The sequence below is a fragment of the Rhincodon typus genome, chromosome 17 (genome assembly GCF_021869965.1).
Source record: "Rhincodon typus isolate 14 chromosome 17, sRhiTyp1.1, whole genome shotgun sequence".
NCBI lineage: Eukaryota > Metazoa > Chordata > Chondrichthyes > Orectolobiformes > Rhincodontidae > Rhincodon > Rhincodon typus.
In genome coordinates, this window is record NC_063348.1 from 31,290,825 (window position 1) to 31,315,238 (window position 24,414).

General features: G+C 40.4%; 1 protein-coding gene across 1 annotated transcript in view; it reads left to right on the plus strand.

Annotated features, from left to right (window-relative positions):
* Positions 1-24,414, plus strand: part of LOC125485242 (ethanolamine kinase 1-like) — a 365,364-nt gene that overhangs the window by 249,012 nt on the left and 91,938 nt on the right. The window contains exons 5-6 of the mRNA XM_048607181.1: positions 3,587-3,670; positions 22,170-22,330. Of these exons, the coding sequence (XP_048463138.1) occupies positions 3,587-3,670; positions 22,170-22,330 (245 nt within the window). The remainder of the gene's footprint in view (positions 1-3,586; positions 3,671-22,169; positions 22,331-24,414) is intronic.

Here is a 24,414-nt window from a genome sequence, read left to right on the forward strand (position 1 = left end):
CTCCCCAAATTCTGTCTACTATCTACAAAATGCAAGTATGATGAAGTGCTTCCTACGTTCCTGGATGAGTGCAGCCCCAACAACACTCAAGAAGCTTGACACTGTTCAGTACATAGCAGCCCACTTCATTGGCTCCATATCCACAAACATTCACTCTCTCTGCTATTGATGCACAGTAGCAGCAGTGTGTAACATCTACAAGACACACTGCAGAAATTCTCAATGCTTCTTAGCACCTTCCAAACCCACGACCGCTACCATCTCAAGGGTCAAGCCAGCAGACACATGGGAACACCACTAGCTACAAATTCCCTTCCAAACGATTCAACATTCTGACCTGGAAATATATAGCCATCCCTTTAATATGACTGGTTCAAAAATCCTGAAACTCCATCCCTAACAACATTATGAGTGCACTGGCACTAAATGAACTGCAATGGTTCAAGGAGGCAGCTCAACACCACCTTTTCAATCACAAACTGCCCTGAACTTCCTGTGCCTTCCACAGTTACGGTATAATTGAGTCAGAATGGAATTATACTTTTTATTATTTTAGGGAACTGTCTTTATCAGCAATCCGGGGATCATGTTATATTACTAACGCTGGCAGACCACTGGCTGTCCTTTGTCCATTCCAGCCCGAGAGAAAGTGCAAATATTTTACAGCAACCTGTTCTGTCTTAGATCATCATGTCCAAGAAAGATGTCATTGAAATCTGACATGCTAAGGTGCACTTTTCAAATAGAAAGGTCAATCATTTGTTGGTCTCCATTGCAAGAACATTTAGGGACAGAAATAAAGAAGTCAGGATGCAATTGCATGGACACTTGTTGAGACCCCAACTGGACTTTTGCTAAGAAAAGGGAAAACCAGCATAACAGAGAAGATTCATTAGACTGATTCCTGTGATTGTGAGATTGTTCTATGAGCAGAGGTATTTTTTTAATTCATTAGTGGATTTGGGATACTCAGGCAGGACTAGCACATCGTGCCTATCTCTAAATCCACTTGAGAAGGTAATGATGAGCCGCCTTCATTAAGAACAGTAGATAGGTTGCTCCAGTTATTTTAGTATCCTTAGGCTAGAAAGCAGGATGAAGATCTGTCATGGTCTTCACTACTGTTTGGTACGATGGCAATGTTTATGGGGCCAGAATGATTGGCATGTTGCAATGCTTTTCATGAAATGCTTGCTGATATCCACTGTCAAACCTCTCACACATATTTAGCTGTTATAATCACTAATTGAGGCACCAAAAAATTCCCATTACAATTAAACTGTGTCCCAACTAGATGCAACAAATGGATTGGAAAGAAAAGGAGGGAATTGGAATAGTCAATATTTAATGTAGGAGCACGGGTATAGGAGGAGGCAATTTAGCCACATGCAGGTATTCAGTTAGATCATTTGCTGATCTTCTACTACAATGTCACTTTGTCACATTTTCTTTGTATCCCTTAATATCATTTGTCTCAAGAAATTTATCAATTTCTGTCTTAAAAATGCTTCATAATTGACCTTCCATTGCTCTCTGGATTAGAGAATTCTAAATATTCATCACCTTCTGATTGAAGAAATGCCTCTTCATCTCCACTTTTACTGTCCCACTCCCTTTCCTGAGATTACGTCCCCTGGTTCTACAGTCACCAGGAGAAACATCCTATGTACATCCACACTGTCATTCCAGTAAGTATTGAATAAGTTCCAGTGAGATCGTCTCTAATTGGAGACAATAAGGAATGCAGATGCTGGAAGCCAAAGGTGTGAGGCTGGAAAAGCACAGCAGGTCAGACAGCATCAGAGGAGCAAGAAAATCAACGTTTTGTGCTGAAATCCTTTGTCAGGATTTGGGTGGGGGAGGGGAGCCCAGAAATAAATAGAGGGAGTGGTTTGGGGTCTGGGGGAAGGGTAGGAGAGATGGTGATAGATGGATGCAGGTAAGGGATTATTGTGCTTTGTCCATGGGAAGGATGGAGCGGATAGGTGAATAGGAAGATGGACAGTGAGGTCAGGGAGCATTTCAATGAATACAGACCCAGTTCTCTCAATTTCTCCTCATAAATCAAACTCACCATCCTAGGGATTAATCTGGTGAACCTCCATTGAACTTCTTCTATGGAAAATATATCTTCCATTAAATAGGGAGACCAAAACTGTACACAATACACCACGTGCAGTTTCACCAAGGCTCCATACAACTGCAGCAAGATATCTTTACCATGGTATGCCAACATACCTAACCCATTTGCCTTCATAATCGCTTGCTGCATTTGCATACTATCTTTCAGTGACATGTGGTAAGGACAGCCAGATTCCTTTGGGTAGCCACATTTCCCAACCCTCTCACAATTTAAGAAATTTTATGCCTTTATTTTTTGTTTACCAAAGAGAATAACTTCACACTTATTTCACAGTTCATCTGTCACATTTTGCCATTTGCTTTGTTCATTGCAAGACTTTTTGAAGTTTACTGTATCTTCACAACTTATATTCCCACCCAGTTTGGAAATATTACAGTTTGGAAATATTGGTCCCCACATCCAAATCATTTATATAGGTTGTGAATAGTTTGATCCAAGCATTGACTCTTCTGTTATCCCACTTATAACAGGCAGCCATTCTGTTAATAATCCGTTTATATTGTTTGCTTTCTGTTTGTTAAGTAGCTTTCATTCCAAATTAGCATGTTCCTCCCAATCTAACAACTCTACTTTTATTTATTAACCTGTGTGGGATCTTATCAAAACCCTCCTGAATATCTAAATATGTAGCATCCACCGGCTTTCCTTTGACAATGCTACAAGTAACATGTTCAAAACAAACTCCAACAAATTGTCAAAAATGATTTCAATTTCATAAATCCTGCCGAGCTGGCTTGTTTTTGTTCAGGAGTTTCATCAGAATTTCTGAAGAAAGGTCTAGGCCCAAAACGTCAGCTTTCCTGCTCCTCTGATGCTGCTTGGCCTGCTGTGTTCATCCAGCTCGACACCTTGTTATCTCAGATTCTCCAGCATCTGCAGTTCCTACTATCTCTATCTATACCTCTGATCATTTTGTACACTTCTATCAAGTCACCTCTCATCCTTCATCATTCTAAAGAGAAAAGCCCTCACTCTCTCAACCTTTCCTCGTAAGACCTTCCCTCCATTCCAGGCAACATCCTGGTAAATCTCCTCTGCACCTTTTCCAATGCTTCCACATCTTTCCTGTAATGAAGCAACCAGAACTGGACATAATATGCCAGATGTGGCCAAACCAGGGTTTTGTATAGCTGGAGCATAACTTCACGGCTCTTGAACTCAATCCCTCTATTAATGAACGTTAACTCACCAGACGCCTTCTTAACAACTCTATCCACCTAGGTGGCAGCTTTCAGGCAACTGTATACGCTATTCTTACTAAGTAGCGCAGTTACATTTGCTAGCTTCAGTAAGTAGGAGTCTTTCCACAAACAAGAGAATTTAGAAACAAAGTATCATCCATGCATCCACTATCTCTCCAGCTAGTTCCAAAAGTGATGAGGTAAGGATCTATTGTAATTTTCCAATAAAATAATTCCTGGTAAATGTTTCTTCTTTTCTTAGGAGTCGTAAAGTTTATTGATTATGAATATACTGGCTACAATTACCAAGCATATGATATCGGAAACCACTTTAATGAATTTGCGGGTAAGGTATAAATTTGAAATTTGCATATAATTACCTTGAGAAATCAGATTTGCAGAGGGTCTGTGAAATGTGTTTGTTTGAGCTGTATGGAAATGAGGTACAATATCCAACCATTCTTATGCACCAATGTCATACAATTCATGTATTACAACAGTGTAACCAATATTCTTACCCTTCTTTCAACTGTGGGCTCAGTAATACACATAAGTCAGTTGACTACAATTGAGAGCTTACATATCTGGTGCTCCACCTTACTACAAATGGAAGTTAGGTCTTACTCTAGCATTCAGACCATTATAGAAAATTCCAGGAAAGACCCCAGATCAATAGACAAATGTTTAAAAGGCAGAAAATGGATATTATGTCAATGGAGCAAAAAGGTCAAAAAATAAAACTGAGAGGAAAATTCCAGAAAGGGAGCAAGATAAATAGAAGATGAAATTTTGTTCCTAGTGTTGCAGAGAATAAATAAAAAGGAGAAATCTTGTACAGGTCTGAGTGATGTGGGCCATGGCAAGATATATAGCAGAATTGAATGAGAAGCCCATTTAGACCCATCTTGATGTGAGGAGCAGCTCATCCTATCTTTTATGCTTTTCACAGCAGCACGCCATGTTTCTTCCTGACTAGTTGCCAATTAAGGTTTGGGATTGATAATAGCAAATGAAGAAGGTGTTGCGGCCATTAATGAGAATAGTAGAACATGGACGTTGGTGGGAAGTGAGGACAACGGCAGAGATAGTGAGTGTGACATATCAGTGAGAAGATGGTGAAAGTTATGCTGGCGTAGTGGAAAAGGTCATTGAGCTGCTTCCTACATGGATGTGCATTCCTCCAGACAGCCAAAACTGCACTGTTCTTGGTGACAACCTCCACTATCGGTCCTGGTGGAAGACGAAGTCCCACATCTGCATCATTCTGCCCAACCTCCAGGCGCCTGCCTGCATGTTTCTTGATATTCCCTGGTCTGCCACATCCAGGGCAAATGTCAGGCAGCTCTGGATTGACATTGCTTGTCTGGGTGCACAACGGGCTTTTAAAGATAGTGCAGTTGACAGGGCTACCAGTGAATTCTGGGTTATCAGCTGAGTGCCAAGTTGTTCTGAGAAGGTACACGATAACATAAGACTGGAATTGGACATGAGAAACGCCATAGTGGCTCAGGAGGGAATTAATGAGGTGAGTTTGGTCAGATACATTGAAAGAACTTGGTAGGCCTTGAAGCAAAAAACTTTCCAGAAAGGCTGAGCACTACTTGGACTTAGCCAAAAAGATTAAGATTGAATTCATAGCACTTTTGTTCTAAAATTATACGTAGTGGCAAATTAATCATTCATAACTCATGACGTGCATTACATAAGTCCATTTCACTTTCTCCAGGAATTGCAACTAGTAAAATTGAAGAGGTTCTGTAAAATTCGAGTTGTGAACATATTGTATATCGTTGCGCTTGTGTCAATGACTAAATTTAACATAATTTGTACATAACACTGAATACAAATTGGAATAAAAGAAACCCACTTGGCACTATCACTGTAGTTTTTACGGATTTTATTGAAAATGTTGTTTAATTAACTATTTATGGTTTGATTAGTGGAAATCAACTTTTATTATCTCGTACACTGTCCAATAACTGAGTTTATCACTTAAATAAATTAAATAATCACTGATGGACAAAATTTATTGTGCCAGGTTTTATGACTGTTTGCTGACTATTTATTACTGAATAGTATAATGTTCGTTGCATTGTAAATTCTGAATCACTGCAATCCATGGAATAGAACTGTTGCTACAATAGATACCATATAGGTTTATTTTGTATTGTGTATGTATGGAGTCATCAAAGGATTGGCCTAACTTCTTCTGGAGCTTTGCAGAGTAGAAAGGAGGCCTATAAGTTTCATTGAAGTGTTATGAAACCTGCAGATTAAATATTATACAGAAAGGGTAACACACAAGCTATAATCAATGTTTCCTTCACTTATACCTATTCTATCATATGCACAACCATTCTTTTCTGCAATGCAATAAATTTGACTAATGTACTAATGATGCCTTTTATCCCACCTTGAAATACATTGTTTTGCTGTCTTCCTGATTATTAAAGTGAAAGTTACATGTATTTTTTATTACCCAATTACTTAATTCTCGATGTAATTCTCTGGTGGAAGAAGGAACCTCCACAAAATATCAATGTTTGTCTCTTGAAATGAAGATCCATCAATTTGCTGTGCTAGGTAAATGCACCATACAGCATATTGTATGAGCAGAGAGATTTGGTGGGATGAAGATGGTGTGCCCCTATCAGACAGCTCCATGATACATGTTAATCCCTGCCATTCCCTTGAAGCTTGACCAGACTGCTGGCCAGAAGGGACAATGTTGAAATCCTACTTTTTAGTTCATTCTAATTTGTGGTATTCACCAACATTTTGAAATTAGACAAGAGGCATAGCTGTATCTAGGACTTGCAGGATCTACAGAACATATTTTGGAGAATTTGGATTTGGATTTTGGACTTCTCTCATTTCAATTTCCACTGCCGACAAATTTCAACTGATCATTCTGTCCATGGTAGTTTAGTTGGTAGTTAATCATCATTCCATCATTTTGGCCTTAGAGCACTCTCAGGGAGCAATTTGTTTTAAAATTTGAATCAGTGAGATCCCCCTTCCCCCTCCACCTTGCTAACCATGATTTCCCAAATTCCCCATGCAAGTACGTGATGTTGTGCATTTGGGTACAGTTACAGAGAGCTGTCGGTCAATTGGGAATTGTACCAGTAGAGAGATGAAACATGCGTGTAGAGTTTGCAAAGTCATAAATGTCCATCTGTACATTTTAGGGGGATCTTAAATTTCAAGCTGATTTTTAAAATCCAGTCTAAGGAAGGTTGTGAATATCTTTTACTTAACTAGGTTACTGTTGCAGGATTGAACATGGAATGATTTTTAATGGACTTTAATGGATGACACAGCCATCATTTTTAACATGATAATGAATATGACCTCAAATGAAATTATTCCATGGTTGTCTATTTAACAGCATTGTTTTCCCCTCTACTCTTTCAATGACTAACATCATAATTTATGGAAGGTATTATAATGAATGAAGACAGCATTGTTATGACATACAATTCACTGATGTGACATCCAGAAGTTCCCCCCTGTAATTAATCATGAATCATTAATCATGCAGTCATTATCTTCTATTTTACTTTTAATTATTATAACTATGTATGATAGCTGAGCTTTATGAATAGTGACAGTGATTGCTAGAGTTATGAAGGGTTTTTTTTAGTGTTATTAACCATTTGGCCTCAGCAGCCTACTTACGTTCAATAAGAAGAATCCAGGCTGCTTTATAAAGCAACAATTGAGGATAGAAAGTGCAAAACTTCACCTCTACAGTCAGATCCAATGTGAATTGTTGAAAATAAATGAGAAAGTCAACCTGTTGATAGCTACAGTTATGGACCACATGTGTGGTCCCTAGACTGGTGGTTTATGACCAGCTGGACTCATTCTTGTCAGTTGTACGAATCAAGCACATCAGTGTTCATAATGGGATCACATTAAGTCTGAAGTAATCACAGCCCTGGCAGGGCTTATAATGGAAAATAGTTGTCTTGGTGTAAACAGAAATCATCACTAATTAATGGGTTACTAAAGGAAAATATATTCCTTCATTTACCATCCATTTTTTGCCAATTGGTAATAATGTGAATGCTGGTGTTCGTTTTTATTTTGTTAACATACTTAGGTGAATATCCCAGTATCATATTGCAGGATAAACATAGGAAGAGAAAAACCAAGAAGCATTTATTGAACAATGCCAAACATAGGTTTGCTAAGCACGTAGATAAATAAGGGATTGAGCAAGATAGAGAATTCTGCAGGGGTCAAATGAAACAGCAAGGGCAGGGACACACACAATATACTTGATGATGAAGAGCAACTAGAGAGAATGTGGCACAAATGGCAAGAATGTTGAATCACAGTCTACCCAGAAGACAGAGTTTAAGCTCCAAACATTTTTATTTTCAAATGACAATAAGCGTATGCCCATAATATTTCACAGGTAGGTGCACACACGCAGGGAATACTAGAGCAAATAAGGTGTGGTGATGGAAGATATTGTATTTCTGATCATTTTGGAAGTGGTACAGAAATAATTTCATCTTGCCACTCAGCAGTAATCTGCTGGTGAATAACAGACTTGCACACTTGCTCATGTTGTTACAGTGACTTCATATTTAATATTATTCTGTGGTCTGGGGTTTGAAGGATACCAGGATTACTTTTCTTATAAGAATTCAATGAAAGGACAATGGAACATTCTTTTAACAAGGCATGTCTTAAAAGGAACATGTTTAAAGAAGATCCCATTTGACTGCCAGGTTACAGCTTCTGTTTTGGAGAGAGTTTAGATGTTTTTAGCCAGCCTGGGGACAGAAAGGAGCTTCCCAACTGAGACCTTGTGTTTTTGAAAAATCTCTGTTGGGTGTGCAGTGTGGTACTTGGAGCACTTCTTCAATCTCAACTTTGACTGTCCTTTTCAGAAAATCCAGAAGAATCCTCAATGTCTTATTTTCTGTGAAAGGTGCATTGGCAAAGATCCCAGAGATATTAGTTCGTGTTTAATAACACACAATCTTATGTGTCAGAACATTGGATGCAAAGTACACAAATTAATTCTTTTTGCCTTAAGAACTTGGACCTATTGGCTAAAAGGGATTTTCTCCAAAAGTGAATCCCTGCAGAGAGAAATCCATGTCCTTCCGTTTGCCCAGTGTATGTGTGTGTTTGTTGTGTGTGTGTTTTGGGTTATTTAGAAGTGTAAACATTTATTCATGTTGCAAATTAAATGTATTAATTTTTATTTTTTAAAAAATATTCAATAGATTTTGTTTATGATGAATCAACAATTCCATGCTTATTAAAGAAATATTTATTTCAAGAGGGCATTCAATGATTTTTTTTAAAAAGAAAAAAGACAGGCAGGGTTATGGGAAGAGGGTGTGGCAATGGCACTAAGTCATGATGCTTATTTGGGGAGCTGTTGCAGACACAATTGGCTGAAAGGCAATCTTCTGTGCCACATCAATTCTGCGATTCCATTGTGTTTGATTTTTTAAAGTTTTTTTTAAGTCTAATATAGAGAAAGTATACACTAGTCCATACCAGGAACTAGGTAGAACAGTTAAATTTGTTTTGAGACTTATGAAGTAATGGGTCTAGAGAAAGACAATGTACTTCTTTTATCTTGGTCAAAACAATATAGTATTTTCACTGCTTCATCAAATTATTGTGATGTTCTACTTTGAAGGTTGCCCAAGCTGAAATTTAAATATGCCCTGATATTTTCCTTTGCTGACAGCAGCACCAATGCTTTGTTGCTTGGCTCCTTTAGAAGTTGTAGTGGAGTTGAGTCACTTCACTTTGTGTAATTCTTCTCTCATGATGAGAGGGGAGACCTGACTGGTTGTGATTTCTTTTACTGTTTATCTCATTTGAAAAGGTCAAGAAAAACATGGTAACTGCCTCAAAAGAATTGAGCCACCAAGAAAAAGCAGTTTAAAATTGAGCATGATGAAATAAAACAATGCACAGCAGTAACAAAGGCCCAGATTTTTGCACCTGTAATGATCGCAAAATCTGTCAGCGTCTGCTGTCATTTCAAATGTAGAAGTGACAGAAACCTCTGAATCTGCTCACATGGAGCTAAAAATGAAATCCAAAGTTACTGTCATTTACACCTCCATAAGGTCCACTGTTGAACTCCCTGCACATGGCAATCTTTAGAAATGACTTGAACAGTCATAACTGTGCCTTCTGTATTGTAATATTACTATTTAGAAAAAAAACAAAATTTTCTGCCTCACTGAAAAGCAACTTGGTTTTCAATTATGTCCTAAGCTATAACTACTTATGAAAACACTGCTTGCCCTGAAAAAAAAACAAATTTTATGCTCATAGAATATCAAGTTTCTACATTATGATAGAAGTTACATAGGCTTTTACAGTTTGCAGATATTTCAACTTATCCCTTTTTCACAATGTGTATGCCCAATTTTTACTTAGTCGTCTGTTGGTTTTTCAGTCAGTGAGAATTCTTCAATGTGATTGGCTGCTTAGTCTGCTTGATGACATCACTGTTGCTCGATACTTATTACCACAATCAAGTTGGCATTGTGAAAGGGGAAATCCATGCCATAAAGATTGTTAGATATTTGTGAACTTGCTTTGTGTTCAGTGGCAAGTGCCTTCAATTTCCTGAAATTTTATTAGGAATTGGTTAAGTGTCAATTTTCGCAAGTTTTTTGGAGGGTTTCTCTCCACAAAACAGTTGTAAGATTTCTCCTATTATCTTCCCAAATGTACCTGATTACCAAAGCACCACAACCCGAAGACACCTTGATCATCATATTTCTCTACTCATCATAGGTGGCAATACTCAGCATCACTGCAATTTCTTGGGATGCCTGGCACTGGCACCATCTTTAAAGCCCAGCCTTGCAACTACTCAAGTGCTATCAGTTCAGAGCTGCCCTGTTCCGTTCATGCGAACTGCCCCAGATGTATTGGATGAAGGGAAATTGGCATCCTGCTGTGCCAACAGAAACCTGGAAGTCTCGGTGGATGGAGTGGTGCAGATGAGAGCCTTTCTCTTCCCTCAGGACCAGCAGAAGAGATAATATTATCAGGCGCTCCTGTATAGTTCTGAGGTTGCCACATGGGACAGTGCTGTTCCCATGGTTCAGAGAAATGCCCAACAATGCTGCAAGTTGGTCAATAAACACGGCCATTCCATAGGGAAAGTGATTTTATTATCTCTCCACTATCTTACACTCACTCTATCTCTTCTACTGCACACACCTCCCACCAAGGCTCATGATCCACCATTCTCACTATCGCATGCAACATCTTCCCTCGCTGGCTCTCACTATCCCATTTCTTCTCAACACAACTGAGCCTGCTTGCAATCTGCACTGTGTTGCAGAGCACGGTTAGTACAAATCTAACTTACCTCGGGCTTTCACAGCCTCGTTTCCAAGGTGCAGAGTCAAAGGGAGGAGCACAGGGAGGGACTGAAAAAGTGGTATCAGAGGAGGGCTGTGACCTGATTGGCTGGTAGGAAATCTGTCCTAAATTTGAAAAAAAAAACTGCAAAACTAATTAATAAATAATTAACCAACCAGGGATTAACTAACTAGTAAACTAATTAACTAAGTAAAGATGGCTGGGCAGGTGATGTGCGATAGCTGTGTGATGTGGGAGCTGACAGTTCCCATTGCGAAGTGCACTGTCCACATCTGCAGCAAGTGTTGATTGCTGGAGGAACTTCAGCTCATAATTTGATGAGCAGGAGCCCAAGCTTCAGACACTGCGGCACATCTGGGAGGGAGAGAGTTACCTGGACACTTTGTTTCAGGAGGCAGTCACACATGGTAGATCAAGTACCACAAATTTGGTCAGTGGCCAGGAACAGCAAGGTGTGACTGTAAGTGAGGCAGTGGAGAGATCCTGCTTTCAGGAACAGAGGAGCCTCAGCTTTTGACCTTGTCCAACAGGTACGAGGTACTTGCTCCATGTGTGGATGAGGAACAGGGTTGTAGGGAGGATGACCACTGCACTGTAGTACAGGAGGCCATTCAAGAGGGGTGAGCAAAAAGACAAGTGGTAGTTGCAGGGGATTCTATAATCAGGGGATTAGATAACCTTTGTAAGCAGGATAGAGAGTCTCGCATGGTATGTTTGCTGCCCAGTGCCAGATTGAGGGACATATGTGACTGGCTTGAAAGGATACTGGAGAGGCAACGGGAGGATCCAGTTGTTGGGCAATGTCAAGACAAACAACATAGGCAAGACGAGGAAAGAGGACCTGTTTAGGGATTATCAGGAACGAGGAACTAAATTAAAGAATAGGTCCTCAAGGGTTATAATCTCCAATCCATGTGCCAGTTGGTATTGAGATGTGAGAATAAGGGATGTAAATATGTGGCTAAAAGAGTGGTGTGGTAAAGAAGGGTTATTTTTCATGGGGCACTGGCATCAGTATTACAACAGGAGGGATCTGTACCTTTGGGACAGTCTCTACCTGAAGTGAGCTGGGACCAATGTTCCAGCGAAAATGGTAAATAGGGTGGTCAACAGGACTTTAAAATAGAAATTTGGGGATGGGGGGGCGGCGAAGGGAAGAGTAAAACTCCAAGAAGTATAATAGCCAATGGGAAACAAAGCAGCAGGTTAACATCTGTGGGGTGGATTCAACTGCATGGAAAAGTATAAAAATAATGGAATGAAAGGAGAACTCAGGAGTGGTTATTAAAGTCTCCGGCACACAAAATAGGACCGAGTGTTTGGAAAGAGTTAGGAATCAAACTTCAAGCACACTAGATAAACGAATGACAATGAGAAGAGGAACAGTCAATACAGGACTGAAGATTTTGTATCTGAATGCACACCGTATGTGAAATAATGTGGGCTTGTGGCGAAGATCGATGTTGGCAGGTATGATGCGGTGGGCATCACGGAGATAGGGCTGCAAAGGAATCAGGACTGGAAGCTAAATACCCAAAGGTATACATTTTATTGAAAAGACAGGCACGTGGGCAGAGGGGGTGGGGTTGTCTTGTTAGTAAGAAATGAAACTAAATCAATAGCAAGAAACAAAGTAGAGTCAGATGATGTAGAATCTATGTGGGTAGACTTGAGGAACCGCAAAGGTAAAATAAAATCATAATGGGAGTTACGTACAGGCCTCCAAACAGTGGTCAGGATTTGGGGCACAAGATACACCAAGAGATAGAAAAGGCATGTAAGAAAGGCAAGGTTACAGTGATCATGGGAGATTTCAATATGCAGGTGGACTGGGAAAATCAGGTTGGTCGCGGATTGCAAGAAAAGGAATTTGTGAAATGTCTACGAGATGGCTTTTTGGAGCAGCTTGTGGTGGAGCCCACTAGGGAACAGGCAATACTGCATTTAGTGTTATGCAATGAGGCAGACTTGATAAAGGAGCTTAAGGTGAAGGGACCCTTGAGGAGGCAGTGACCATAATATGATAGAATTTACTCTACAATTTGAAAGGGAGAAGATAGAATCAGAGGTAATGGTATTACAGCTGAATAAAGGCAGCTACAGAGGCAAGAGTTTCTGGGAATAATTCAGGAGACACAGCAAAATTTCATCCCTAGGAAAAAGAAGCATACTAAAATGAGGATTAGGCAACTAACATGGCTGACATGGGGAGTCAGGGACAACATTAAAGCAAAAGAGAAAGAATATAATGTGGCGAAAGGCAACAGGACGCCAGGGGATTGGTAAGCCTACAATGACCAACAGAGGACACGAGAAATGAAATAAGGAGGGAAAAGATTAAATATGAGGGTAAGCTAGCCAGCAATATAAAAGAAGATTGCAAGAGTTTCTTTATAAAGGGCAAAAGAAAGGCAGAAGTGGATATTGGGCAGCTGGAAAATGATGCTGGATAAATAATAATGGGGAACAAAGGAATGACTGAGGAACTGAATAAATACTTTGCATCAGCCTTCACAGTGGAAGACATGACTAATATCTCAAAAATTCAAGAAAGTCAGGGGACAAAGTTAAGTATGATGGCCACCAGCAATGAGCAAGTGCTAGAAAAACTGAAAGGTCTGAAGGTAGATAAATTACCTGGACCAGATGGACTACACCCTGGAGTTCTGAAGGAGATGGCTGAAGACATAGTGGAGGTGTTTGTGGTAATCTTTCAGGAATCACTGGAATCAGGGAGAGTCCCAGAGGACTGGAAAATCATTAATGTAAGACCCCGTTTAAGAAGGGAATAAGGCAAAAAATGGGGAATCACAGGCCAATTAGCCTGACCTCGGTCATGGGTAAGATTTTGGACTCCATTGTGAAAGATGAGATTTCTGAATACTTGGAAGTGCATGGTAAGATAGGGCAAAGTCAGCATAGCTTCATCAAGGGGAGGTCGTGCCTGACAAATTTGTTAGAATTCTTTGAGAATGTAATAAGCAGGTTAGATCAAGGAGAGCCAATGGATATTTTTACCTAGATTTCCAGAAGGTCATTGACAAGGTACCGCATAGGAAGCTGCTGAGTAAAATAAGGGCCCATGATGTTAGAGGCAAGGTGCTAGCATGGATAGAAGACTGGCTGTCTGGCAGAAAGCAGAGAGTGGGGATAAAAGTGTCCTTGTCAGGATGGCAGCCAGTGACTAGTGGTGTTCCACAAGGGTCAGTGTTGGGACCACAACTTTTCACTTTATACATTAATGATCTAGATGAAGGAACTGAGGGAATTTTGACTAAGTTTGCAGATGATACAAAGATAGGTAGAGGGACAGGTAATATTGAGGAGTCAAGGAGGCTGCAGAAGGATTTGAACAGGTTAGGAGAGTGGGCAAAGAAGTGGCAGGTAGGATACAATGTGGGAAAGTCTGAGGTCATGCACTTTGGTAGGACAATAGAGGCATAGAATATTTTCTAAATGGGGAGAAAATTCAGAAATCTGAAGTGTGAAGGGACTTTGGAGTCTTCATCCTGGATTCTCTAAAAGTAAACTTACAGGTTGAGTCAGTAGGGAAGGCAATTACAATGTTGGCATTTATTTCAAGAGGACTAAAATATAAAATCAGGGATGTACTTATGAGGCTTTATAAAGCTCCAGTCAGACCACATTTAAAGTATTTTGAGCAACTTTAGGCCCCATACCTCAGGAAGGATGTGGTCATCCCTGAGCGGGTTCAAAAGAGGTTCACAAATGAAAGGCTTGACATATGAGGAACATTTGAGGACACTGGGTCTATACTCATTGTAGTTTAGAAGGATGAGGGGGGTCTAATTGAAAGTTACAGATAACTGAATGGCCTGGACAGATTGGACATTGGGAAGATGTTTCCATTGGCAGGAGAGACTAGGACCCGAGGGCACAGCCTTAGAGTAAAGGGAAGACCCTTTAGAGTGGAGATAAGGAGAAATTTCTTCAACCAGAGAGTGGCAAATCTATGGAATTCATTGTAACACAAGGCTGTGGGAGCCAGGTCATTGAGTATATTTAAGACAAAAATAGATAGGTTCTTGATTTTCAGGAGGATCAAGGGTTACGGGAAAAAAGCGGGAGAATGGGGTTGAAAAACTTATCAGCCATGATTGCATGGTGGAGCAGACTCGATGGGCTGAATGGCCTAATTTCTGCTCCTATGTTTTGTGGTCTTATGGTCTTATAGCCTTCTCATTCACTTGGGACATCTCACCACTTTCCCCACATCTGCACAAGCACTAACAGCTATGCCAGCCGCTTTCATCTTACTCAATCAGTCCCTGTGTCTCATTCCAGGAGAAAAATTGCCACAGTAGCCCATGAGGAGCTGAGGTAGCTGGCGCGGGCTTGACATTTGGCTTCTCACCCACTATGAGAAGACAATCCTGACCCTGACCATCCCAGGCAGCCAACTGGCAGTACCCAAGCCCCTGGACTGAAAGCAAAGCTGCCCTTGACTTATTGTGGTGGGACCCCCTGACTGAAGGCTATGCCCCTTAGACTTTGAGACATGGCCATTTGGGTGAAGTATATGGTGTGTATACTGCTGACACAAGAGGTAGATGTGAGATTTACATAGCACGACGATACAGCAACATGTACACCTCTTGGCTGATCACTGCTGACAAGTATGAAAAGCTGCCTGGCTTTGTGTCTGCAAGAAAAGGCAAATCAAGACAGAAATATTGTGCACTTGAAACTCTGACTGAGAGACGGCAAGGCAAAAAGGCAGGGCAAGGCAAAGATGCTATGTACATTGTGTAGGTGCACTGTGAGTGAAAGCTAAGAGAACAAACAAGAAACCCTACGAGAAACCTTGGCCAAATCCATAAGATAGGTGCCTAGCCATGAATGTAAAGAGAACCTTCAGGACTACTATAATGATAGCGTGTGGTCCAAAATGCAGCACTGAAGTGCAGACTTGTAAATGGGTTGGAGATTGGCATGAGGGTACAGTGAGGCTGGTACATGTCCATGGACAGGGAGGGCATGTGGTTGATACCCTGAGATGTTGGTGACTGCTGCCCATGATGTAAGGCCAGAAGAGTAAGTGGCAAACTGCAGTGGCCAGATTACCAGCCTGACTTTCATACCTGGAAATATTGCCATCTAGTTTCTACCCAGTGGTTTGAATAATGGGAAATTATATATAGTCGAGTGGAGATTTGGTGATAATAACATCTAACCTGTGCTAATGCATAAAAATGGGTGTCTAGCTGCTCATTGGTAAGAATCTCATCCTGTGAAGGATCTCATCTTGCTGTTCAACATTTAGTTGGAAATGGAACTTCTTACTCTCAATGTTGAGAAGCTGTTCACTATTCATCTCATGTGATTTTCCACAACTTTCATGCCATTGACCACAGTCTTTAGTGCTTGGGATTATTCCATGATGTTTTTCTCATGATTTGAAACATAAATTTAACAGAAGGTATTTCAGAAATTTTGAATGTTTGTGTGGCATCAAGCATTATGAATTGTGACAAAACACCAAAACAATTTATAATATTTGTCCTCTCTATTTTTTCCATTTAATATGATGATGGAAGTTACAACAATTGAGATGATGAAAAAAGACAGCTGAATTTGCAAAGATTCCACCTGTCATTAATACTGCTTTGTGTTACACAATCATTCATAGTTGTCATGATACAAAGCTCAAACATTAATGAAGAAAAATAAACGTGAAATATTTAGGAAGTCAAGAGCAAGTGATAAAAGAAAATTTCAACACTGTTAGTTTGACATAGTTAATTCTAATCTTGGGATTGCTGATTCCAGAATGGCAGACTGCTAAACTTCTGTATCTCTGTAACTGGTGCATTTTTACAAATATAAATGATGTCTAGGTGAAATAACTATTTTCCTGTCAGATTTTCCTGCAGGATGTCTATCAACTCTAGTACTTTACCCATACAAGACGAATACATGTCATGCTCTTTATAATCTAAACAATGAGGCAAGAGTATTGAACATAATTGCACACATATGATGACGGCGATTCTCACAGTGAATCAGATGTTTTGTAAGGGCCAAATACTATTGTTAGGAACATTGATTTATCAGCATTAGGGAAATCCTAGAATTTGAGAGATTTTGCCATGTCAATGGTTCAGACCCCCAAAGTACTGTGGACAATTTAAACTTGTAATTCCAAATTTGTTTTTAAAAAGGGGGCATATGCAGCCAAGAATGGCTGTGGATGTAAATTTAGTGGCAGAATGGAGAGAGAGAGGCCCATGGAATTTCATACCTACCCCCGAGATGTGAAGGAAACTTCAAACAGCAGATCTTCAAAGGACGTCAAGACAGATCAGGCTGTGATCGATTGTCACTACTAAGAAAATGAAGGTCTGATGATCCCTAGCTCAATGGCAAGCTACCACCTTCAGATTATGTCACAATATGTTGCAAATGTATTTTGCTTCTTTCCCTTTTAAGAATGTATAAGAATGGGTTAAAAAGTCAGTTTCAACTCAACTGGAGTCGACTAGGAGAACTGAACACTTTTGTGTGTACCAGCCTGGGTTCAAGTGTTAATTTGCTATGAAGGTCACAGTTGAAGAACTATCACCTTGTTACCCCTGTGTTGCAGATAAAAGGATCCTCACACTACATTATTGTTAAGTCATACAAACCAGACAAAAGGCACAGGGCATAGATTCAGCCATCTTCAGCTGCTTCATTAATAGCCTTCCCTCCACCTTAAGGTCAGAAGTGTGGATGTTCACTGATGATTCCACAATGTTGAGAACCTTTCATGATTCCTCAGATACTGGAGTAATCCATGTTTAAATACAACCTGGGTGATATCCATGTTTGGACTGACAAGTGGCAAGTAACATTTATGAAGTGACAGGCAATGATCAGCTCCAAAAACAGAATACCTAATCATTGATGTTCAATGGTATTTCTATTGCTGGATCCCCACTATCAATTTGCAGGGGATTTACCATTAACTAGAAACTGAACTGCACTAGATATAAATACTTTGGCTACAAGAGCAAGTCAGAAGCTAGGAATCCTGCAGCAAGTAAGTCACCTCTGACTCCCAAAAGCCTATCCACCATCAACAAGGCACAAGTCAGAGCTTTAATTAAATACTGCATACTGCATACCTGGATGAGTCGAACTGTAACACTCATCCAAGATAAAACAGCTTATTTAGTAACACACCCCTGATTCACTCCCTGCATCACCATTACTCCATCACATCAACATGATGCACTGCAGAAATTCACCCAGACTCAGCACCTTTCAAGTCCAGGACTATTACCATCTCTAGAAGAGCAAGGGCCACAGAAATGGACCATATCCAGATGCAAGTTCCCCTCCAAACCAGTCACAATCCTGAGTTGAGTATATCACCGTTCCTTGAGTAACAATGGATTGAAATCCTGGAACTCTCTCCCTATTGGCATTGTGGGTTGACCTATGTTAAATAGATTACAACAGTACAAGAAGGCAGCTCACCACCACCTTCTCAAGGGCAACTATGGATAGGCAATAAATACTCATCCAATCAGTGATCACCACCTTCCTTGAATGAATAAAAATCATAACAACAGAAGGATCCTCTGACCCCGAATGCTGGAATCCAGTAACGATCGGAAATGTATTAGAATTACAGATTCTAAACCAAGGGGGACGGGATCCTTTGGAAACATATAAAATTATGAAGGGAATAGATAAAATAGAAGCAGGGAGAATGTTTCCACTGGTGGGTGAAACTAGAGCAAGAGGGCATAGTCTCAAAATTAGGGGGAGCAGATTTAGGGCTGAATTGAGGAGGAACTTCTTCATCCAAAGGGTTGTGAATCTGTGGAATTCCCTGCCCAGTGAAGTGGTCAAGGTTTCCTCATTGGATGTTTTTAAAGCTAAGATAGATAATTTTTTTGAACAGTAAAGGAATGAAGAGTTATGGTGAGAGGGTCGGTAAGTGGAGCTGAGGCCACAAAAAGATCAGCCATGATCTAAGTGAATGGCAGAGGGCTCAAAGGGCCAGATGGCCAACTCCTCTCCTGGTTCTTATGTTTATTCTGAAAACTATAGATTGTTAGACCAACTGTTCATCTACCAATGTCAACATTATCAATAGCTTCCACTGGAATGATCACAGGCTCAATTATCTACTCTTCACGAGCAATTCAGACCCTGATCCAAATACATTTCTTCTCTTAAATTATCTCCTTTAGGACTAACCTCTTATTTCTTATCGGTGTTGTGTTTATATTTGCTTTTGTGTGTAGTCATACATTTTAGTAAATTCATTTTAGGAAAGCCTGGTTAAATCGACTCCTTTTAAAAAGTCAGGTATTTTCAGTTTGGGAGAAAGCTATACACAAACAAAGGAATTTTTTTCAATTTAATTTTCTGCAACTAACTGAGAGGATGGATGAATAAAGAAAGGGAACCAGTTTACCCTTCCTCACCTGGAAGCTTAAAAGTTAATTATATCCCATCTGGAAGGGTAATGATTTGGGGAACTTCGGCTGAAGGCTGGTCCTTATAATTGATAGCACAAACAAAATCAGAAGATGCTGGAAAAGCTCAGCAGGCCTGGCAGCATCTGTGGAGAGAAATCAGAGTTAATGTTTTGGGTCCAGTGACCCTTCCTCAGAACTGATGGTAGCTAGAAAATGCCAGTTTATATGCAGAAGATAGGGTAGGAGGAGGAGGTAAGAAATAAATGATAGTGAAGAAAGAGCCCAAAGAGAGAGAAGAACAGTTGGACAGACAAAGGAGTGGATAATGATCTGGCTAGGAGGGTGAATAGCTATTAATGGGGAATGTAGGTGGCTAACAATGGGTGATGTGTAATAGCAGATTATGTGATCACAAAGCCTGGTGTTGGGGGTTGGATAAGGACATGGGAGAGCTTAAGCCTTAAAGTTATTGAACTTGAGATTGAGTCTAGAAGGCTGAAGGGTTCCCAAGCGGAAAATGAGGTGCTGTTCTTCCAGCTTGTGCTGTGCTTCGCTGGAGCACAGCAGCAAGCCTGAGACAGGGATGTTGGCCAGGGAACGGGGTGGTGTGTTAAAGTGACAGGTAACTGGAAGCTCAAGGTCTTTTCTGCGGGACAGATTGTAGGTGTTCTGTGAAGTGGTCACCCGGTCTACACTTTGTTTCCCCATTATAGAGGAGACCACAATGTGAGCAGTGAATGCAGTAGATTGCATTGTGTGAAGTGTAGGTAAAGTGCTGCTTCACCAGGAAGGTGTGTTTGCATCCTTGGATACTGAGGAGGGAAGAGGTAAACAGGCAGGTGTTACACATTCTGCAGTTGCTCTTCCATGTTCCTACCCCAACACCCACACATTAGACCTTGTTATCATATAGTCTGCTATTACACATCACCCATTGTTAGCCACTAACAGTCCCCATTAATAGCTATTCATCCTCCTAGCCAGATTGTTATCCGCCCCTTTGTCTGTCCAACTTTCTTCTCTCTCTTTCATTTACTCCTTACCCCATCCCAACTGTATCTTCTGTATATAAACCGACATTTTCCTAGCTACCATCTGTTCTGAGGAAGGGTCACTCAACCTGAAATACTAACTTTGATTTCTCTCCACAGATGCTACCAGACCTGCTGAGCTTTTCCAGCAATTTCTGTTTCTGTTCCTGATTTACAGCACTTGCAGTTCTTTCAGATTTTACATAATCAAAAACAGTACCGAAGATCTAGCAGTATTGTGAAAGTAGGCTTTGAGACTGAAAGGATTGACACGGGGATTCATGGGTCTAAAATTACTGTATAGGAAGTTCTGGTACCATTGCAACAAACATTTGGAATCTTGCATTGTTGGCAGAAATTCTTTAATCTGGGAACAGTCAGGAGGAATGTCATGTGATCTGAAAGAATTCTTCACTTTTCCATTTTTTCGGGGTTCTGGAATTCCTCAGAGGTTAGTCTGGGGATTTGTGAGCTCTGGACAAGGATCATGGGTTCTAGAAATCAGGCAAAATAGTTCGAAGGAGGAGGATTGCACTATCAAAAAGATGTGGGGGCATTAGTGCGGCAAAGTCCAGCTTTAATTATGAGTGCCAGAGTCTTGTATAGACTGGGGTACAGCATATAACTGGATTAAGTAGCGAGCACAGGATAAAATATTCATGGCCTTCTATAAACTATCAGCTTCATCTGCTTTTCAGCTTTCTTTTCTGTCCTGTACGTGCTGCTTTTAGTTACCAATTCATTTTGCTTTCCTGTTGTCAGATTGTGTCTTGAATCATCCTGCATTTAATGAGTTTCAAACCTATCATAAACACACATTTCCATAAAAGGGCAAAAGTTACCTATAATATGCAAAATAGTTCATTATTTCAAGCTTTTTGTACGTAAAGAATGTTTCCTTCTGTAGAGAGAATTTTTTTCAACTGAACTTGAACCTGAAATAGAATGATGGGAGGAGCTTGCTGTGTATCCCAAAGATAATAGCTACCCATTAATTCAGCATCACCTTCCAGGTAGATATAAATTACTTGGAAAATGCAACTAAACCCTTGTTAAAGTTTTTCACTGAGAAAAAGAAGAAAAAAAATCCTCAGTTGATACTTTCCAAGTAGCAGCAAAGGAGATGACAGCCGTTAATCATAATTATTAGCAAACTTTCTAGAAGCTAAATCTGATCAGTTCATAAGTAAAAGTGACACATTTGTGATTGTTTTAAATGTGACATGTCCACGGAATAATTCTCTGGCAATTTATGTGCCAGATTGTTTTGAAATCATTTTGGAGAAAGCAAAGGAACTTACACATTCTCACAGGAAGATTGTGTGCATCCCTCTGCTTCAGCTTAGAAATCTACTGATGCATGAATAGTGCATATGCTCAGCATGTGTAGGCTGTATGTTGGGAAATTCTGCAATCTGCACATTTTCAGCATGCATCAATGTGTTTGGTTAAAACCATTAACTTTTTGCTGCAAGGAAACATTCTCTGGCCTTGTGAGAGAGACTAATACTTTGAACTAAAATACACAAACAATTCAGAACAGATATTTCATGTTGTTTTAAAACTTCATGTTTTAATGTTTTTGAGAACTCTGTTTGGGATGTTAGAGATTTATGTTTCACAAGAAAAAAAATGATGGTGAAATTATTTCCCAACAAAGCATATCGAGTCATTCTGTTGGTTCAATTTTTCTCTTTTATTGTTGCTGGGTCTTTTGACGATCTTTCAGGATTGGCTGTTTCATAAATCCTTATTAATTTCTCAACTATTTCAGCACACAATAAATCCCATGTAACTATTTCATCATGCATATGCCAGTCTTAGAGGGAGCATTGCATTGAGTTCTGAAACAGGACCTTGGTTGCTGGAATGAGTTATGTTGATGGCTTCTATGACTTAGTTATAAATTTTGATCCTAAAATTCCACATTCTTCCAGGCACAATTATTCATGTTAATGACTGTAAAAATAAAGGTTTTGCTTATGTTTAGGGGTGAGTGAATTGGACTTCAGCATGTACCCGCCTAAGGAATTGCAGTTAGAGTGGCTTAAGTCTTACCTGGAGGTATTTAAAGAATGTTCTGGTTGTGAACCAGTGGTGACTGATCTGGAAGTGCTGAGGCTCTATGTACAAGTGAACAAATTTGCTTTGGTGAGTAACCAGTATTTAATGCAATTTTTAATGCTGTAGTTTGGACCAAAGTGAGAATACTTTTCAAGTGAATGTCAAGAATGGACAAATATGGAGGTGAATTTTATGTGGGGGACGTTTTCCTCACCCTACTAGTCTTTATGAAGACTTGAAATGTAGCTGCCCAGCAGTAGCATAAACTGAGGGTGTGCCTTAATGAGGTCAGTGTGGGCTCTTCATCCCTGAGGAAGAGGATATTGCACCCTTGAGAGTTGCCACAATCAGTCTGATTGGCCAGCAGCTTTGTGGTCCCAGCAGCACCAGAAGCATAGAGTGGCCACTGCTGGGCTTATACATGATTGCCAGGAAGGAAGAACATGTGGGATTTTCACCTTGACAGAAGTACCGGCAAGGGTTAAATATACAGGTGGGTTGGCATGAGAGAAATACCCATTCTTTCCCGCTATCTCAAAATTAATTTTGGCCGAGAAGATCCATGGTCAACTTTCTCAACCCACCATGAATTAAGACCCTTAAGTCATAAATTATAGACCACTTAAGGCCTCACCCAACCACCAGCCCAATTACTTGCCATCCTGGGGATGGAAATCCCCAACTGGGAGAACAGGCAACCTATCTGCTGGGTTAAGGTCATGGAAAAGATGGCAGAGTGTGGCCACTGAAACGCAGCCTTGGCATTGCAATTGACTTCCCTGATGCTCCTCTCCCTGCAACCCAACTCCCAACCCCCTATCCTGTGATCCACCTCATCCAAGAGAAACACTCACCTTTTCATAGATCCTTGCCTCCATGGCTGTTGTTTTGCCGTTTTAGCATTTTTTTGGCATTCGGGAAGGGAATATCTCAGGCTTAAGGTTGTCCGCCTCCACCCTTAACTTGCAAAATGGAAATTTCCAACCACGAATATTGTACTTGAAAATATACCTTGACATGTTAGTTAAAGTGAAATCGGAGTCTCTAGCAAGAGTAGCAGAGGAGTTTGGGATTTACTTCTAAAAGACTAGCAGGGGAGACATAAGAGAGGTGCATGATCTCTCAAGGGTGGGATTTTCTCTCTCTCAGTGTTGAAGGGCCCATTCTGACATCATGAAGGCACACCCTCAGTTTATTGTTGGGCAACCACATTTAAAGTCAGCATAAATTCTGGTGGGGTGACTCTGTGGGGAAAGGAGTCCCTAAAAAGGAGGTAACTACACCAGCCCCTTCTGATTTCCATCCTGCTTTTACCAGTGGTTGTGAAATCTCTGGGATGCCCACCTTGACTCCATGTTCTGCTTTTGCACAAATTATTGAGGCAAAGGCAAAATTAGATCTTTAATTGGCCATTTAAGGACCTTCAATTAACCTACGGGTGACCAGGATGGTTGACACCTCAGTTTCTTCTACTACAATATGGGGGCCAGTAGGGGTGGACAGAAAGATGGTAATTTCACCTCCCTAACTCACCTTTATTCTGGAGGGAGGGTCGGGGATATTGGATTGTAAAATGCACCCCACCGCCCTTTTAGGTTTTTATGCTTTCTAAACATGGTTGGGACTGATGCAAATATAATGGATGGAGGCCTGCTTTTATACTGCTTCATACAACAGTGTTCAGAATGTGGCAACTGCTATCAGAGGAGCAGGATCATTCTTCTTTAATTATTGAAAGTAATACATGGTACTGTCAACAGACAATGAGCAAAGGAGCAAAAACAGAAGTTGCTGGAAAGGCTCAGCAAGTCTGGCAGCATCTGTGAAGAAAATATCAGAGTTGACATTTCGGGTCTGGTAACCCTTCCTCAGAACTGGTCCATCTTTTCTTTTCTTCACAGATGCTGCCAGAGCTGCTGAGCTTTTCCAGCAACTTCTGTTTTTGTTCCTCATTTTCAGCATCTGCAGTTTTTTTTCAGTTTTTAATGATCAAAGGAGAACTATCACATTACAAAGTATTAGAACAAAGAACAAAGAAAGTTACAGCAGAGGAACAGGCCCTTCAGCCCTCCAAGCCTGCACCGATCCAGATCCTCTATCTGAACCTGTCGCCTATTTTCCAAGGATCTGTATCCCTCTGCTCCCTGCCCATTCATATATCTGTCTAGATA